General features: G+C 35.1%; 1 protein-coding gene across 5 annotated transcripts in view; it reads right to left on the minus strand.

Moving 5' to 3' along the window:
• Positions 1-21,380, minus strand: part of CCSER1 (coiled-coil serine rich protein 1) — a 1,396,414-nt gene that overhangs the window by 801,844 nt on the left and 573,190 nt on the right. For all 5 annotated transcript variants that reach the window (XM_061164390.1, XM_061164391.1, XM_061164393.1 and 2 more), the window contains exon 7: positions 3,985-4,062. In XM_061164390.1, coding sequence (XP_061020373.1) covers positions 3,985-4,062 — 78 coding nt within the window. The remainder of the gene's footprint in view (positions 1-3,984; positions 4,063-21,380) is intronic.

A 21,380-nucleotide genomic window follows, 5' to 3' on the forward strand; every position in this document is an offset into this window, starting at 1 on the left:
TCACCAGGCGGCACAGTGATAAGGAATCTGCTTGCCAACGCAGGAGATGGAAGAGATGTGGGTTCAATCCCTGGGTTGGGAAGATCCCTTGAAGTAGGAAATGGCAACCCACTCTGGTATTCTTGCCCGAAGAATCTCACAGACAGAGGAGCCTGGCAGGCTACAATTCATGGAGTTGCAAAGAGTTGGACATGACTGAAGCAAATTAGCACACATGCAGCTTCAAGATTAGTTTCAGGAATGGACTGAAGCTGTTAATAACTATGCATATACAAGTAAGTCAACAGTGTCACCCCACTAAAGAACAGCAATATTTGGTGACCCCAAGGCATTTTGGGTGTGGTGTCTCTGACTGAGGCCAACATAGGAAGAGGGGAGGCAGATCAGAGAAATCAGGAAGAATGGCAGAGGAAACAGGCAGGATAGGGTGGAATGGGTACATTATAGTTAGTAATGTCAGCTTGGCTATTCTGCACAAAAACATAAAACTTTTAACTAATAGTTAAGCAGTCTACTCCCTTTTTCCTCATATCAAGTCCCACTTAATTATCTTGCACTATTAAGATTCTATTATTGTTATTTGATAAAATATTATCCCCACCCATGTGAAATTAATTATCCCTTGGCCTTTCCACAACAATATAGTGGCGTGTGTCACACCACAAATGTATATGTTTTACGTAATGATGAATAACACTATTAAAAATGAGGTTACACATTTGTCCTTTGTTTCCAAATGTATGTCAGTAAGAGTAGTATGCCCAATTATAAAAACCTAGACTCCTAGAAACTTCTCAGAACCAAGAGTCAAACTGGGAAATCTGTGAATTTATTACTTGTGGTATATATGGAGGCTTGTGAATTATACATCTTTTTCTATAAAGGGCTTCCATGGCCAGATGTGAAGAGGGAATGTTGACTGTGGTGAACTGGTATCCATGTGCCTTGTCCACCTGGAGAAACCCTACTTATCTTTGATCAATCAGTTCTATCTGGGGAAAAAAAAAAGAGGCACTGAGTTCCCAGATCTTGCAAGTGATTAAGAGAAGATAGATGAATGTTTGCAAAAACTTTCCTAATTTCTGAAAGACTAGGCCAAACAAAACACTATAGCAATGGGTTTTAAATAGTAAGCACAAGAAGTTTAGCGTGAGGTGAATTGTTCTGTACAGAGAAGAGAGTCATAAGTAAGTATATAAGAGCTTGCACTGTTTTTCAGAGCAGATCTGTTTTTGCTTGAAAATTAAATTGAAGCATGTACTCCAACACTAATGAGTGCTGAAAAATACAGTTTTATTATGGGAAAGAAGCATCTGATCCCAAACAAAATTTAATTGTCATCTTTGATTGCTCTATCTCCAAAGGAGATAATTTACCTCTCTTGACTCCTTGGGAAACTCCAGGATGCTACCAGTTTTCTACTACCTTTAATCTTATAGATCTTACTGTGCTACCTTCCTATTGATAGCCAGCTTCTCATCTGACATTCATCTCAATAACACAGGTAGAGATATTAGTGGGAAGGCAATTATTAGGGATTTGTAACATATGTAACATACCATTTGTCATTATGTCAAATGGTAGGGTTAAAATCAATTTAATCTGAATGTCATTCTAAAGACAGTACTCAAAAGAAAGCATTTACCCTGATAGACACTTGAGCTCAAACAGGGTATCCTCCTCCAACTGTTGTATGAGTGCTTCCAAAACAGAACAAGAAAAGGGATGGAATCCTTTCTTTTATTAACCTAATTACTTCTTAGGAGATAAACTGGGACTCCCCTGGTGGCTAAGATGGTAGAGAGTCCACCTGCAATGTAGGATACCTGGGTTCAAACCCTCGGTCAGGAAGATCCCTGGAGATAAGGTATAATTTAAGTCTCTCAACCAGCCACCAAAGCTTTCAAAAGCCTTGCTGGTCTAACATCAAGGCAGATGGTTATGGAGTTGGGTGATAAAATCACTATCTTAGAAAACTAAAAGATTAAAGATGATTAGTATCATTTTATTCTTGGGAAATAAAAAGCTATAATAATCTTTTTTTTTTAGTTACCATGTTGATCAAAGATCACATATCAAAAGTTTAAATAAAGTTTTCAACACAAATTAAATACAATAACAGAATTGTTTGGGGTATAGTTCTCAGAAGAGTTCAATGTCTTCTGTTTTTAGTTTTCAACAAATTTTGTTTGCAATTAAAATGTACTATGCTACTAAAGTATATCTCAAAATAATTTCTGTATATTTTGTGTTTAAATAAGGATACATAAGAATTCTATTATTCATTTATATGACAATAATTTATAAAATAAAAATTTTAAAAAGCATATGCAGGAGTTTTATAATTTGAAACATTACTTTTAAATATTTTTTAAATACCAGTGGAATGTTTTTAGGTCTGATAAAATTCTTTTAAAAATATAAATAATATTCCTTTCACAGAAGAAGTGAATTCAGTGGTGCTGTAATTATATTGGTTACCAAAAGCCAGTATTATATATCACAAGCACTTTGAAACTTTAATTGCATATAAAACCACTTATACACATTAACATGAGAAAAATATTGATCTCTTAGAACCAGTCAGTGAAACTAACTAAAATAATTATATTTATATTAGCTTTATGTCAGCACATTTTGGAATATAGCTGACCTTTCCTTTTACTTCTATTAAAAATACATTAATTTTCAAGGAGGGCAGTCATTATCAATATATTAAAAACAGAAAATGGTTTCTAGTGACACTTTGAGAATTCAATTAAAAAGTTGCTAAAAATACAATTCTTCTGTAAATTTTGTCCCATAATCATAAGACAAAATATTAAGGAATAATAAACTTTGAAACATTAGTAGTATTTTCTCCTTTTGTTGTAAAATGGAAAAATAATTCTCAATAAGTGATACAATCAGAACACGATTCATTATTTAACAATTCTCTGATATAACATGAACTTTTAACAATTATATTATCTACCATTAAACAACAAAGCATTTATAATTAGAAAACCAAAGACTTATAACGGAATTTATAACCTATTAATTTCACTTTGACAAAACAGCAAATACTGAGTACTTTATTTGGAAATCCATGGCAGTCATTCTATGAGGTGTGAGCAATATTAAGTCAAATAAGATTTTGTCTTCATATGAAAAGCAATGAGACGTTAATGATAAAATAGAAATCATAATAATAAATCCTCAAAAGTATGATGATTTGTCATTAAGCCAAACTAAGACAACTGCACCTAAGAGTATCATCCCAATTTTTCAAGTTTTTTTTTTTTTAATTTCCCAAGATCTTAAGGAGTGCCTTTATTTACAATAATCCTAAAGAAATCCAAACATCTATAGTAAACATCTAAAATAGCTGATTTACAAGCTTTGGCTTAAAGAGAAACGATCTTAAATAGCAAAACAAGAAGACGACTTTATATTTTTAATGTATATAGACTCCCAAACTGAAGAAATCTTAATCATATTTAGCATTAATTATTTTTAAAATGCAATGTTTAGAGGAATGATTATATATTTTAATTTTTGATTTGACCATTAGTCTTTAAAGAATACACAATTAATTAATTATGACCTAAGTCATCAATGAAAATTTAACCAGATAATGAAAGTTTAACCACTGGATGAGTGCTGAATAGTTCATTCCAAACTTATTGCTTAATATAAATAAAAGATTTGAAACCTATAATTCATGTGACATCAAACTATTATAATGAAATCCCCGTCTCTTACATTTAAGACAAAGTGCTATATAAAATATCAATTTCTATTCAAAATCTTTACCTTTATTTAGCAACTAGAATGACAACAAACAACAAAATTTTAACATCTGAAACAAGATCCTTACAAGTTAAAGCAGTTAATCTCACCATCTATGCCTGAACTACCTACTTTACACAGCATAATAAATATATTGTAAAGATCCTAAAAATATTGTGAACAACTTTTAAAACATTTAAAAATTATTTTTACCTTGAAAGGCAAAGGCTCTTCAGCAAGAGGACTAACTGGAAGTGAAGTGGTGCTACTTGCTGGGCTCATATCTGCACTCTATAAGAAAAATAGAATTAAATTGAAGAGGTATTTTTATAGTCATTTTTATTATTCCTAATTTATAATCTAACTCTTCTTATTAAAATAAAAAACATATAAGTAAAAATGTGGTTAGTCGCTCAGTTGTGTCTGACCCTGCGTCTCCATGGAATGTAGCCCACCAGGCTCCTCTGTCCGTGGGGTTCTCCAGGCAAGAATACTGGAGTGGGTTGCCATGCCCTCTTCCAGGGGATCTTCCCAACCCAGGGATCGAACCCAGGTCTCCCGCACTGCAGATGGATTTTTTTACCATATGAGCCACCAGGGAAGCAGCTCAGCTAGTAAAGTAAAATTGGTCGTTGAAAACCAAATTATTATTGTAAAATGAAACTTTTTTTTATTTAGAAATGGTTATCTAAGAAATTAATCAAGTGATCACTTTTCAATTTGCATTTCAAGTGTATTTTATTAAATATGAAAATCATCTTTTATGTTAGGATGGTATCCAGTATTACACTTAACTTATATTCTTACATTTTTTTGATTGTTAACCTACACCTATAATGGTTCACTATGGTGCTATTTCAACACTTTTCAGGCTGATTTTCAAATAGGTGTCACTCTATTTTCCTTTTATGGATATTTAAATCATCATATCCAGTTTTTAATTTATCATGAAAAGCACATCTGCCATTAATTTACAACTATAAAATGAATAAATATGAAATTTTTAAAATTCCCATATCCATAGCTCTTGACAAACTTTCTTATATTTAACTAAACAAACTTTAAGGACAAGATTTACACAAATATTAGAAAATTATTGGAATGTTGCTAATGCTGTTCTTCTAGTCCTTCAAAAAAATGCAACCAATTAAAACTTCTGGATTAGAGGCTTGTCATCATTTTTCCTAAAAGCAATAGAAAGATACTGATAACAGGTAGCAACAGAAGTTATTTTACTATGCTTTTAACTCATTCTCTCAGAGGAATTATTTCATTGAAGTAGATAAGCAAACAAAACACTGGGGAAAAAATGCACACTACATTTTTTTAGCTCCATTTCTAAATACAGATGAACACAAATAGAGAAAAAACTTACAGTAAAGATTAAAACAAAACATGATTAACCTTGAGATAAGGGAACAAGTAGACAAATTTGGCTGACAAATTCCAACAAAAGAACACAAAGAATAGATGATGCGGATGCTCTTTTATTCAAAGATCATTTTCAATTCATTTGACTCAGGTATACAATAAACTTAAACACTAAATATTCATTAAAGTAGGATTACTTCTGACTATCAAGTTCAGAAAAAAAATGGATATGAACTATAAAGATAAGAACCAAGATACTCAGTATATTTTTTTTTTACATAACATGTACTTTCTTTAGAAATTGACATAAGCCTGAACATTGAGTTACAGTGTTTAAAGGAGGAAATTAGATAAAAACTGAACAACAATCTACTAAAGGAAACAGGAAAATACATGCACCAGATAACTGAGGTGAGTTAGTTACTAATTTCTAAATATATTCAGAGCTTCTTGGCCATTTATTAGCACAAAATCAGGAAATATTCTGGACTGATGACTTCCACTATTTGATCATATGATGTAATGGAGAAACAAAGAGGTTTATTAGGAATGAACTTACTGCAGAATTCTAACATAAGAAATGAGTGAAACATTTTTGCAGAAACAGAAAAACAAAATTCAAGCTATTTTTCTAATATTAGCTTTTTCATGGCAAATTAAGCAAGTGATAGAACACAGTTCATATGTAGTTGAATTATCTGCTATTTTCCTAAAAGTACTGATATTTTACATAGCATAAGAAAGTATTATGTCTTTAAAAATCAGGTATTGAGGAGACAGAGACGACATTCAGCTCTGAAAATCTGAAAGCCTGAATCAGATGAAGCGTTTTTTAATTTCTGTAAGAAGATGAGCTGAAAATAAAGCTTCATGTTTAACTTCTTTTAGGGTTAAAGTCTCCCACAACTTCCCAGAAATAAATGTGTCATTCTAAGTACTACGGAAAGCAGACTCTAAAATGTGCATCATGTAACCTTGATTATTTGAATGTCATTCTTAGAGAAAACTTTGTTTTAGCTTTAACTTTCAAATTCATCTTACAGTGTGACACTTTAATTCTATTGCTCTTAGGAAATCTTGAGGAAAATGTGTTTTAAAAGCACATCAATCTTATATGACAGCATCTAATAAACTGCACTTAATTATCAAGTTGAGAAACACAGCAAAAAATAAGATAAAAATATCTTCAATTTCAGTTTGCTTTCCCATTTGTGTTTCAGTGATCTGTAATATAGGTGGCATTCCAATCTATTCATCCTTTAGATAAAATACTGCAGTAAATCCTTCAGATATCTTTTATCCATACCTTATATTTTAATTAATTTACCCTTTCATTCAATGACAGCAATACCAATGCAACTCTATATCTAAATACAAATTAATAAAGTACTCTCAAGTTATATTTGATGTTTTAAATCCTCAGTTTCAACATATCCTGGTAACAACTCTTGACTACCAACCTAGTACTTACTCTATCAACACTGATGTCAGAATTACTAGAAGTTACTGTTGGGGAAAAAAAAAAAAGTATACAAAGTTACACTTAATTTTTAAAAAATGAGAAAGTGAATAGCATTTGTAAATCACAATAGGCAGTCTTTTCCCAATAAATAATGAGCAACAAAGGAATTATTTTTGTTAATAACAGTTTTTCCAGGCTAAATTTTAGATCACAATTTGGAAAAATCCCATAGTGTTAACATGTATTTTTACGTGCAGGTGTGCTTAGTCACTCAGTCATGTCCCACTCTTTGTCAGCCCATGGACTGTAGCCCACCAAGCTCCTCTGTCCATGGAATTTTTCAGGCACAAATACTGGAGTGGGTTGCCATTTCCTACTCCAGTGAATCTTCCTGACCCAGGGATCAAACCTGCATCCTTGCGTCTCCTGTACCGGCAGGTGGATTCTTTACTACTCTGCCATCTGGGAAGTCCATTCACTATTATAAATAATGCTTAAAATGTTTGATTATAAATGTAATCACACTCAACTGTCACGGCTCAACTGTCCATGGCCAAAGTATACATTTGAGGGCTTTGGCACTCAATATATTGTCACCAAAGAAACAGTGAAAGTAAAGAATAAGGGACAGCATTAGTACTTACTAAATCAGAAAAAAAAGTGTTGAAACTTGAACATTACCTCTTCACTTAGATTCTACTATTCTATCTACTATTGAAAAATACAAATATGAATTCATTGTAATAGATTTGAAACATACTATTCTTTCTTTTTACACAGAGAAATAAAATACTCTTAGTTGATTCTGTCACTTCTTACTATAGATCCTTTGTGTAAAAATTTGCAATCAGCCAGCCATTTGTATAATAACATACATAAAAATGAAAATTCAATTCTAAAATACTTTTCATTGATTCATAAATTAAAGAGCTACTTTTTATCCATGAAAATTACAGAATATTTTACAAGTATTAAAAATATTTTTCCAATTAAGCCATCTTTTATTTAAATATAAGATTCTACATTAATGCCGAGTGCCTGGGTCTTGCTTTCTTCTAACAAGGGAACCAGGGCTCCTTGGAGAAGTAGGGGATTCCTGGGATGAGGCAAGGAATGAGCAACTTGTGTTGGAAAGTGCTCAAAAGATAAAAGAAAGGAGTGTGCCAAAGAGATAAATGCGCCAACATGAGAGAGCACACAAATGCCAAAGCTGGGACAATTTGAGCAACAATGTAAACAGCATAGTAATAGATTATAATCAAAACAAAAAGGCATGACTTTATATATAAATAAATGAATACATAAACAATTGGGGAAAAGAGATGAATCCTTCTTACAGAAATAGTCCAAATAATTTATACAGATACTCCCCCTCTTCAAGAAAGCCAGCTTCAGGCTGTGCTTAGAGACTTATTTCCAAAGAGAAGAGAATGAAAAAGGGAAAAGGTAACCTTTTGATGGAGAAACATGGTAAACACTAGCTCAACCAAGTTCTCCAGGTTAGCATCCTGTAGAAAGCCTATAGATAGCATGATACAATGTGATGAAAGTGAAAGAAAGTGAAGTCACCCAGTCATGTTTGACTCTGCGACCTCATGGACTGTAGCCTGCCAGGATCCTCTATCTGTGGGATTTTCCAGGCAAGAACACTGGAGTGGGTTGCCATTTCCTTCTCCAGGGGATCTTCCCAAGGAGTACTTTACCTCTGCAATCTTCCTCTCCAATGATATCAGTCTAACCATGAGAAAAACACTGTACAAACTCAAACTGAGAAACATTCTGCAAAAATCTGACCAGAGTCAAGGTTACCACAGTCAAGGAAAGATTAAGAACTATTACAGATTATGTTGCTATGGAGACATGATGATTAAATGCAAGGAAGCAGCTTGGATTAAACCCTCAAACAGCAAAAAGGACATTAGGGAAAACTGGTGATAGCTGAATAAATACAGAATTTAGTTAATAGTAATGTATCAATATTGGTTCTTTGTTGTGATAAAGAGATTCTTCTAAGGGAGAATGATGACAATAGAAGAAACTGGATGAGGGGTATATGAGAGTTCTCTACTCTCATCTGAAGAGCTTTTCTTCAGATGAGCTTTTCTACTCATCTGAAAGTATTTTGAAATTTAAAAAAATTATTTAAAATATTCTTCATTAGCAATATAATCAGGCTTTTCAAGATTATAATACATAATCTGTCATTATATTTCATCAAGGCTGTTCTTTCATAAAAATAAATTGTGACAGACAATTTTATTGGGATGCATAACCTCTTCACCAAATAATCTTTAATTTTCTATGAAGATCTCACCAAAAAGCTGATGCTAAATTATTTTGAATGCTTTCATGTTCCACATGGGATGTGGAAGGAAAGCTTTAGCCATGTAAGATGATCTATTTGTTTGGGTACTCTTAAGGTGCTTGGTAGAGTGAATCTGCATTATTAATATTTACCAAAGGCCTTCATTCTATAGTGCAAATCCATTAATTATATCTCCTCTGAAAGCATAATTAATGGATTTGTCCTATGGAATTAAAATTATTTATAAGTATTTCTTGAAGTGAAACATGATCAATTTGGCTCAAATCTGTTGAGTACATAAACAGATTTCAGTGTAAGTGGAATATTTTAATTTTTAAGCTATTAGGGTAAAAATACGTTATACAGGGTATACAGTAATTTTTTCTTTGCCTAATAAAATTAAATGGTCACCTAAATGTATCTTTTTATTTTTAACTGGAGGATAATTGCTTTACAAAGTTGTGCTGGTTTCTGCCATACAATGCAAATCAGCCATAAGGGTGTGTATATATATACCTGTGTATATATGTACACATATAAATATCCCCTCCTTTCTGAACCTCCCTCCCTTCTCTACTCCTATCCACCTCTCTAGGTTGTCACAGAGTGACAGAGGGCCAGATTGGTATCCTGTTACATAGTAGCTTCCCACTAGCTATCTGTTTTACACATGGTGATGCATATGTTTCAATGCTATTCTCTCAATTTGTCCTGTCTTCTCTTTTCCCCACTGTGTCCACAAATATTATGTTTTAATATTCAATGGTGTTATTAGTAATAAAGCACATAGGATAATTCAGATCTCTGTAGTTTTAATGGGAAACTTTTCTTGAAAATGTTTTCCTTTTATTAGAGGTGCCAATTTTCTATGAAAATTTATTTATTCACCCAGCCATTCAATAACAATTGAGTATGCTACGTTTCTCTGCCCTTAGATTTTACGTTTTGCCATCATTTTACCCCCTGGATGCTGTTGTCCCAAAAAGTAAGAAAGAGAATGCAGAGTTTTAAATGTGACACAGACAGTCTTTATATATTAGTGCATAGACTTGAACATACTAATCCTTCATCAAGTATCCCTCGTCAAGTGTATCCTCATATGGCAATGAGCCAGCAGCCCTGGGCTCCTCCAATTCAGGATTCTGACCCCTGAATTTCAGGCTTAACTGTGAGGAAACAGGTTAGTCATGGTGAAGCTGATTCTACTCATTTCAGTCCTAAAGTAGTGTCTACTCCATGCTTACCTGCTTATTGTTTTGGCAGTAACTCAAAATGAGAGCAACAATAGACTTAGTTTAATATCTAAATCAGGACCAACTCTGGACTTAGACTAAGTTCAGCAAGCTTGCCAAGCTTTGTCATATCTTTTATAATCCTGTTTTCCCTTGGTGGAACCACAGTCTTTTTTTTTTCTTTTTCATATCTTTGTGTAATTGATGTCCGAAGTTTATGCTCCCCCAACATCCACTCCAGTTACTACGTTAACAACATTTGAATTTTCCTTTGGGTAGTTATTTCTCCTAAACTCCCAATCCATTGTTTTGAGTGAAGAAAGAAAAGTAAAAGTGAAAATCACTCATTCGTGTCTGACTCTGCAACCCCATGGACTATACAGTCCATGGAATTCTCCAGGCCAGAACACTGGAGTGGGTAGCTGTTCCCTTCTCCAGGGGATCTTCCCACCCAGGGATTGAACCCAGGTCTCATGCATTGCAGGTAGATTCTTTACCAGTTGAGCCACCATGGAAGACCTACTTGTATTGAGTAGTGGTGATCCAATAGCCTCAAAATAGGCATGGACATATAACCAAGGACTACCAAACCATTCTTGTTGAACGCAAAAATCACAAAATCCAAATTATTTAAAGTAGACCAAATCTGAGAATTGTGTTGAAATTTTGAGAAAGAGATATTTTCATTCGCCAATGCTGCTAAGGTCATAGAGTATGTTTCTATCTGAATTGACAGAGGCCACCTACTAGAGGAGACATCCCTAGAAATGAATCCAATGGAGAGACTATCAAGAAATGGAGAGAAAGGAGCTGAGCCCTAAGGATATATTTGACATACTGATAAATCAGGGCTGTGTGAAAAAATCATTTTCACGAAACAGTACACCTGATATTTAGGAATCCTTTCCAATACAGGAATAAGCACTATGTTTGTGTTACAGAATCTAAAATTGCAAATTGTAGAATCTAAAATCTGAATTGGCTAACAGAAGTAGAAAGCCACGATATTATTCTATTTTGTCTTGAGAATAGAAACAACATTTACGTGGTAATAAAATAATTTATTGAATTACTTTCTAAATTTGGGGGGGGCTCACATATTTTTTAATTTGGAGATTCATGAGATCTGGTTAAAAAATTCTTGGATGTAAGAATACATTTATTTATTCTCATATATATATATATATGTATATATATATTATGTATATATATATATATATATATATATTATGTGCTTAGTCACTCAGTCGTGTCCGACTCTTTGTCACCCCATGGACTGTAGCCTGCCAGGATTCTTTGTCCATGGGGATTCTCCAGACAAAACTACTGGAGTGGGTTGCCATGCCCTCCTCCAGGGAATCTTCCCAACCCAGTGATCGAACCCAGGTCTCTGGCATTGCAGGTGGATTCTTAAGTGTCTGAGCCACCAGGGAAGTCCCATATGTATGTATGTAAATATATGTATTTATAAATTATATATATATATGTATGTAAATCATATATATATATAATGTGAATTGAAGACTTTTAGCTAGAAAACACATTCACATAGTCCAAAATTCAAAAAGCATAACATTTTTTTCCAGGAAAAGATTTATCTTCCACTCCTAGTCTTCAGCCATCCAAAGCCCACTAATCTTACCAATTTATTACATAACCTTCTACAGATGTTATATGTATATACTAGAAACACATAAATACCTGTATATCTCTATCTATCTATCTATCTATATACACACACACACAGGGTAGGTTTTCTGTTCTTCTATACATATAGGATAACATGTTATAATACTGTTTTCCAGCTTGCCTTCTTAAAATTACCATGTATTTGTATATAATGAGTTCCCTCATTCTTTTGTGTGGTTACACAGTATTTCATTTTATGGCTATATCATAATAAAGTTAACCAGTGCTATATTATCACTCTTTCACTATTACAAACAGAAATGAAATTAATAATCTTACACTATATGCATATGTACATATAAGATAATTTTGAGTATGCAGAATTACTGGGCTAAAAAGAGATACTCAATTATAATTTTGAATTATGCTACCAAATTTTCCTGTGTGGAAATTCCGTTCACACACCCACTTAAAAGTGAGTATCTCCAATGTCCGACCATGCATTCTCTACTTCAAAATGCCTTTAGTACAGATCCACAAGGTAAACAAAAGTTCTGCTTGAAGTTCACCTTCTTAAACTCACAGAGATTTTTAAAATTTCTTTCTGCCTGGTATCAATAATTGAATAGCTGAGAGGAACAATATCCCAATAAATGCGTGGCTCAGTATTGAGTTAGCTTTGCTCTTAGCCCTACTCTGATGCTGTGATCAATTCCAATTACTAATCTCATTATTTGTTTTGTCACTAAATCAAACCTGTATCAAGGTTGTGATCAAATCCCAAACTAACCTAAATTACTGGACTATATCAGAGATATAAGCTAGCTCATTCAAAGGAGAAATTAGGACTTGGTACTTAGTTTGGATGTTTTAGAAATGAAATTATATTAACTCAAATAGGGACAAGTAATCATTCATATGATTCAGAATAATAAAATAGAGACTGTATTTAATCAGATATTGGCCAACATATCAACTAACAATGAAAACTAAACTTTACTAAAAACTAATAGTAGCAACTATTTGAGTTCTTTCTTTTCGGTGAAGAGAACCATTCAGAAACCACATTATAGAGCAGAAAATTCATTGTTTAGTATAAAGTTAGAAAAAAAAGTAGTAATTAGATTCTCTCAAAGTATCCTGTACATCAAGCTCTGGTGTATGTACAAAGACGCATAAATCTTTTACAAATCAAGCACTTTCTCCTTTGAACAGTGCTAGATTGCCACCACAGTGACAAAACCCATATCCTCTCATTCATTTAAAATAATTTAAAAATCAACTACCAAAAGCATAATGACTTCATTCCAGATACACTGCAACATAATTTAAGACAGAAATATCTAATCTTATTAACAATATAGTTTTTAAACCAGGCTATTTATGTTGATGGTGGCATTGGTGACCTCAACAATGACTAAGCTAATTTTGCTTCAGTTTTAGGAAACTGCAGTTTCAACTCATGTATCCCAATTACAGAAATGCATGATATTTGAACTCTAAAGCTCGCATGTCATTTCCCCCAAATTACTGTACACATATTCAAAAACTGCATTTCTGTTTTTATCCACTATTTCTCCCAAGGAAAGAAATTCTGTCCCTGATCCTAATCTCTAAGGCTGATTCAAACCAACTAGTGCTGGATCTCCTTATGTCTTGAATCTCCACTATCCCTCCATCTGTTTATTGTCCTGAACATTCTTAGTATGGTCTGCTGCTGCCACAAAGTGAAATTTTGGTCTTATTTCATTAACAGCCTTTAATAAGTAGCACTAATAAGAAAGCCTCCCTCAGTGATCAGTGCAAGGAAATAGAGGAAAACAATAGAATGGGAAAAAATATCAAGAAAATTAGAGATACCAAGGGAACACTTCATGCAAAGATGGGCACAATAAAGGACAGAAATGGTATGGACCTAACAGAGGCAGAAGATATTAAGAAGAGGTGGCAAGAATACACAGAAGAAATGTACAAAAAAGATTTTCATGATCCAGATAACCATGATGGTGTGATCACTCACCTACAGCCAGACATCCTGGAATGTGAAGTCAAGTGGATCTTAGGAAGCATCACTATGAACAAAGCTAGTAGATATGCTGGAATCCCAGATGAGCTATTTCAAATCCTAAAAGATGATGCTGTGAAAGTGCTGCACTCCATATGCCAGCAAATTTGGAAAATTCAGCAGTGGCCACAGGACTGGAAAAGATGAGTTTTCATTCCAATCCCAAAGAAAGGCAATGCCAAAGAATGCTCAAACTCCCACACTATTGCACTCATCTCACACGCTAGTCAAGTAATGCTCAAAATTATCCAAGTCATTCTTCAGCAATACATGAACCGTGAACTTCCAGATGTTCAAGCTGATGTTAGAAAAGGCAGACAAACCAGAGATCAAACTGCCAACATCTGATGGATCATAGAAAAAGCAAGATAATTCCAGAAAAACATCTATTTCTGCTTTATTGACTATGCCAAAGTCTTTGACTGTGTAGATCACAATAAACTGTGAAAAATTCTTCAAGAGATAGGAATATAAGACCACCTGACCTGCCTCTTGAGAAATCTGTATCAAGTCAGGAACAACAGTTAGAGCAGACTGGTTCCAAATAGGAAAAGGAGCACGTCAAGGCTGTATATTGTCACCCTGCTTATTTAACTTATATGCAGAGTACATCATGAGAAACGCTGGGCTGGATGAAGCACAAGCTGGAACCAAGATTGTCACGAGAAATACCAATAACCTCAGATATGTAGATAACACCACCCTTATGGCAGAAAGTGAAGAAGAACTAAAGAGCCTCTTGATGAAAGTGAAAGAGGAGAGTGAAGAAGTTGGCTTAAAGCTCAACATTCAGAAAGCTAAGATCATGGCATCCGGTCTCATCACTTCATGGGAAATAGACGGGGAAACAGTGGAAACAGTGCCTGACTTTAATTTTGGGGGCTCCAGAATCACTGAAGATGGTGACTGAAGGCATGAAATAAAAGATATTTACTCCTTGGAAGGAAAGTTATGACCAACCTAGACTGCATATTAAAAATCATAGACATTACTTTTCCAACAAAGGTCCATGTAGTTAAGACTATGTTTTTTCCAGTAGTCACGTATGGATGTGAGAGTTGGACTATAAAGAAAGCTGAGCACCAAAGAATTGATGCTTTTGCAATGTGGTGTTGGAGAAGACTCGTGAGAGTTCCGTGGACTGCAAGGAGATCCAACCAGTCCATCCTAAAGATCAGTCCTGGGTGTTCATCGGAAGTACTGATGTTGAAGCTGAAACTCCAATACTTTGGTCACCTGATGCAAAGAACTGACTCGCTTGAAAAAAACTTGATGCTGGGAAAGATTCAAGGTGGGAGGAGAAGGGGACAACAGAGGATTATGCAGTTGAATGGCTTCACCGACTCAATAGACATGAGTTTTAGTAAACTCCGGGAGTTGGTGATGGACAGGGAGGCCTGGCATGCTGAGGTCCATGGGTTCACAAAGAGTTGGGCACGACTGAGCCACAGAACTGAACTGAATTGAGAATCTACCACAAACCAGATTTGTGATGTATGTTCAGTAAAAGTCCCTTCCTCAGATTACCTTAAATTCACTAGAGGAGATAAGCCATTGTGCAAAGCAAAAACTGGAAAAAAGGAATTCATAAGTAAGCAGATACAAAAGCAAACAAACAAATAAAAATCCAACTATCTAAGATAATCACTGATTAATATGTATGTTCCTTTCAGTCTTTTTCTGTGAGATGCAACTGATTGGAATTAATGTACATTATGTATTCTAAATTTTGCCGAAAACTACATTTTTAGGATTTTTCTTGTATCAAATATTTTTCTTCAATGTACTTTATGATGAATAAATAAAACACTATCACATAAGTATATTTTATACATGCCAAGCTCCTAATTTTTGACATTTTTGCATTTTCATTTTTCCTTTACAGTTAATGCTGTGATGATAGTCTTAAAACAAATCTTTGGTTATTTCTTCTAATAAGTTTACAGAATTGTAAAGTCACAGTTAAACAACATGCATATAATTGGCTAACTTCACATGTATTATCAAATTTTCCTTCAAGGCTAAATGTACTAATTTTTCACCTACTTGAGAAGTTTGAGAGTTCTAAATTTATTGTACTTTCTATAAGTGAAAGTCACTCAGCCATGTCCAGCTCTTTACGACCACACGCACTATTCAGTCCATGGTATTCTGCAGGGAAGAGTAAGGGAGTGGGTAGCCTTTCCCTTCTCCAGGGGATCCTCCCAACCCAGGATTCAAAACCAGGTCTCCTTCATTGCAGGCAGATTCTTTACCAGCTGTGCCATAAGGGAAGCCCAAGAATACCCAAGTGGGTAGCCTATCCACTCCAGCAGACCTTCCCGACACAGGAATTGAACCGGTGTCTCCTGCATTGCAGGCAGATTCTTTACCAACTGAGCTATCAGGGGCTGTAGGCATCAAGAAAAATACTAGGTTATTTACTAATACCTGTGACTTAACTAATTGGTTAAGTATGGGAGGAGTATATCCTTAAATTTCATTCAAATAAACTTTAAATATATGAAAGTGCTAAATATAAAGACAATGCAAAAGAACCTTAAAGAAAATACAGGTAAACATCTCTCAGTTATAAATATAAACATTAATAAACCATAAAGTCAAATATCTGTGTCTATGCTTAATTTTCTATATTTAAAGAAAGCAAAGTTATAAGGCAAATGAAATATTAGAATTGTTGAAATTTGTAGGGAACGCTTATTCCTCATTCCTGATGTTTCCTTTCATGTAGAAGGAGCTTTAGTAGTGTTATACTCTCAGCTTCTCTGCCTAGCAAAGAAGCATCACTTTTCTGGCTGCTAAATTTGGGATGGATGAACTTCGTGTGCTTGGCTCGGCTCATTCCTCCTTCTTTTGCTAGCTGGATCACATGCAGAGAACATGTGTTCTGTTCAACAGCTCTGCAGTAGGCTCTTTAACTGCTAAATTCTGAGTAGAGCTTTAAGCCTCAGATCCTAAGAGTTTTATCCTGAAAGGTTGTCTGCAGCTTATGGAGACTTTCCCCAGGGGCAGGAGTTATTTTTACATTGTTATGAGTCTTAAGTGATAGTTTTTGGGATGAATGGACCTCAACAAAGCCTCTGGGTGCCAGAAACATCAGAAAGACAATGGCCTTGAATAGACTTGGTCAAAACACCGATGCCAGGCCCTCAGGACCTGCTGGTTGACTCTGAGCTATACAGAGCAGCTTTTCATGAGCAGATTTGGCTGGTATAGTGTTGAACCAGAAGAAAAGAGTGCCTTTCCATTCTCGGAATTCTTCCATTTGGGTAGGAGAATGTTAGCAGCTTTGAAATTAAAAGCTGAATTCTGTGTTTGCTATAGCATGCTAGTAAGCTTCTAGCTTTACATTCTGCATGCCAGGCCTAGCACTTAAAACTTGACATACTGCATAATGTAATAGGCTTCTAGAATAGCTTCCAATGATCCCTGCTTGCTTGCATTTGCACTGTTGTATAATTCTCTCCCCTCAAGTGTGGGTTGGATTTGGTAACTCAGCAAATGTGGCAATGCCAGGTTAAAAGAGATTGCATAAAGGCAAGCAAAAAAGGTGCAAGACTGCTTGGAAGGTGATTGTAACATGTTAAGAACTTATGGTGGTTGGGACAAGGTTTCATCCGTACAGATGGTGAAAACTGATTGAAGAGTATATATATATATATATATATATTGAAGGTAGAATGACAGAATTTCCTGATTGTTTGGATATCGGCTAGAGAGAAATAGAGGAGACAAGGTTGATTTTTAAGGTTGGGCCTAAATCAGTGTAAGGATTAAGTAGGAATTTACAGGCATAGGAAATATTGCAGGAGTAACACATTTGAAGTGAAATATATATATATATATATATATATATATTTGAAGTGAACACATTTGAAGTGAAATATATATATATATCCAACAGTTTAGCTTGTTCAAGTTAAGTCTGAAATTTCAGTCAGATATGGGAGTGGAAATGTCAGGTAAGCACTTGGATACACTTCCTAAGATAGGATGGAGAAGAAGATTATGAAAAAAATCAGTTCAAGGAGCTGAAAGGTGAGGGAACAATTTGGATAAATACGAAACATTTCAGGAGCAATACTGGAAGTCATGAAAATGAGTAAGGATCTATAATCTTTAAAGACCAGGGGAAGTATACGATGGGGGTCTAATGAAGACTACAATGAAGAGGGGTAAAAAGCAGAATTGTCTGATGGGCTTCAAGCTTTGAACAAAGTGTTATTAGTGAAGCAGGAAAGATGCTGGTCAGAAAACTATGAAGAGGAACAAGAAAGACAACTGCTTTTTCTCTGGACTCCATACCATCAGGATGTGATCATGAAAATCACCACCACATAGCTTATGTTACCTGGGAACCAAAATGACCTCACCTAAATTATTCTTTCACTATCCTTCTCAAAGAAGACAAGAAGTTTTGCATCTTCCTGTAGCAAATACATGTAGAACCAACTTAACCAATTTACAACAAAGGAAAACAAAACAAAACAAAAAGTAATGAGCAGAATAAACATATCTACTTCAACTATATACCCACTGTCAATTTTGCTTTGAAAATTTCAGCTATTTTTATATTGTAATCTTTATGAAGATCACACAATTTACCTCTGTTTTCACACTTTCTAAATGCCATCAAATTATCAAGAAACCTTGTAGTATTCACCAATATCTGTTCATTCCTGATAGCTAAATCCTGATCACTGATGCGTCAGTTCCACTACTACCCACCAATCACAATTACAGGAAGCTTCTGGTTTTCATTTATTTTCAAAGAATTTAATTCAAAACATGAAAAAGACAATTTTGAGGTGGGACATGTGATGGTGTGAAGCAGTCACCTTGCCAGGGCACCCTCTAATTATTTTCATCTCTTCCTGGAAGCATGAACAGCCCATCAAAGTAGCCTAAAAAATGTTTCAAACTGATATTGTTGCACGGAGGAAGCCAAGTCTGACTCCATGTTGGAAACTGTTTCTTTGAATTCCTTTTTTGCTTTTATTATTATAATCATACTTAATAGCTTGCTTCAGAGGACCCTGCCCCTCTGCCTGACTATAAACTAAAGTGCCTTTGTTCAGCTCCTAGAGAGATAATCTGACCATGCCCACCTGTGAATAAAAGAAATTAACACACCCCTTCCAAAGGATGACCATTCCTTTGGAGATGTTTTGCAAGACTGAAGACCCTCTCACTTTACTTCCCCACTGCCTCTCGTTTTCTATTCTGCCTTTTTACTTTAGTTCCTCATTGCTTCTTTCTCTCTGATTTTTAAAAGAAACTAGCACCCACACCTGAAGAAGATGGTTATTTTGATGTACTAGCCTGCCATCTTCTTGGTCTGCCAGCTCCCCAATTAAAAGTCTCTTCCTTGCCTCAACACCTCATTTTTCAGATTCACTGGCTTATTGTGTGGTGAACAGAGCGAGCCTGGACTAAATAACAATATCTTCTGAACAGTCAGTAGCCACAGAAAGAAACATTATCTTAATGTAAGCAGAATCTCTGGTACATACAGCTTCCATTGATCCTTCTAGAATTTTTCCTATTTGGGAAAAGATTCACCCTCAGCACAAGAAGAGTGATCATAAAGAAGGCTGAGCACCAGAGAATTGATGCTTTTGAACTGTGCTGTTGGAGAAGACTCTTGAGAGTCCCTTGGACTGCAAGGAAATCAAACCAGTCCATCCTAAAGGAGATCAACCCTGAATATTCATTGGAAGGACTGGTGCTGAAGCTGAAGCTCCAATACTTTGGCCACCTGATGTGAAGAGCTGACTTATTAGAAAAGACCCTGACACTGGGAAAGATTGAAGGCAGGAGGAAAAGGGGACGACAGAGGAGGAGATGGTTGTTTGGCATCACTGACTCAATGGACATGAGTTTGAGCAAGCTCCAGGAGATGGTGAAGAACAGGGAAGCCTGGTGTGCTGCAATCCATGGGGTCACAAAGAGTTGGACATGCTGAGTGACAGAACAACACCACCTGTCAGTCCTAAATCAGTAAGTCGTTTTCCTCCCAAAACTTCCTGAATTCACATTCATTTATATGATAGTTCTTTCACATTGATAGTTTGAAAATGGCCACAGGGAATGATTATTTTACACCACAGAAATAGGCAAATGTTATAAATTAAGGCATTTTTATTTGGAGAGCTGATTATTTACCATTGACCTTCACAGAACTGCACATATTCAACATGCAGACACACACTGCATACAGTTAGCTACACAAGACCTCAAAAGAGACTAGATGAAGCTTCACTTCCATTTATTTGTTTAATTTCTTCACTTTCTAGAAGGAAACAATCACAAAATACAAGAATGGGACTTGTTTTGCAAAATTTCATTTCCTGTGCTTTCATCTCTTATTGGAGTGAAAACCTATTTGATATATTAAAATCCTTGCCTGTACTATTATATATTAGGAGGTGCCCCCAACTCAGTACCCCCCCCTTGCCAATTCTTCCCACACTCTAACATCAAATTGATCTTTCTGAAACATGGTTTTTCATGTGTCCCCTTTTCCAAAAGACAGCATTTCACTTAGGCCATGAATGAATTCCATGCAGGCCCTTCTGACTGAGAACAATCTTCTTTTAATTCCCTCACCTTTACTTACCTAAGTGAGTCCAACTCTCAAGAAAAATTATTATGCTTTTTTTACAACAATCCTTTTTAAACATACTTCCCATCCTGACACTTAACTTGCTTATCTTAATTAAGATGTCTTCCCCTAAACATTTGGAAATCCCCTTCTCCTCTATCATCAAACACTCATTTGCATTAGAAATTAAGCTCAAATGTCCACTCCCTCAAGAAAACTTCTCTAATGCCTTCAGAAGTAAGCAATGCTGCAAATATCTAAACTTCTGTACTGTATTATTTGTACTTCTACGGGGATCTTAAAATATTTTAATTTACCACATTGGGGATGTGTGTGTACATATCTCTTTTCCTGTCAGATTTCACAGTCCCTGTGGAAGTGTATCCTTACACATGTACCCCTCTGAGTACAGAGGAAAAAGGCTTTCATATAGCAGATATCAGAAAACAAAAACCCATAATCAATTTTATACTCCTTTATAAAAAGCTCTTTTAGCTTGCCTCATTTGCCACTAATATTGAGAATCATTAGGTTAAATGATCCCAAAGGAAAAGAAATAAAGAAGGCAAAGTGGTTGTCTGAGGAGGCTTTACATATAGGAAAGAATAGAAGGGAAAAGCAAGCGAGAAGGGGAAAGATATGCCCAACTGAATGCAGAGTTCCAGAGAATAGCAAGTAGACATAAGAAGGCCTTCTTAAAAGAACACTGCAAAGAAGTAGAGGAAAACAACAGAATGGGAAAGACTAGAGGATATCAAGGGAATATTTCATGCAAGGATGGGCAAAATAAAGAACAGAAACATTAAGGCCCTAACAGAAGCAGAGACATTAAAAACAGCTGGCAAGAATACACAGAAGAACTACACAAAAAAGGTCTTAATGACCCAGATAACCACGATGGTGTGTTCACTTACCTAGAGCCAGATATATACTGGAGTCTG

The sequence above is a fragment of the Dama dama genome, chromosome 17, assembly GCF_033118175.1.
Source record: "Dama dama isolate Ldn47 chromosome 17, ASM3311817v1, whole genome shotgun sequence".
NCBI lineage: Eukaryota > Metazoa > Chordata > Mammalia > Artiodactyla > Cervidae > Dama > Dama dama.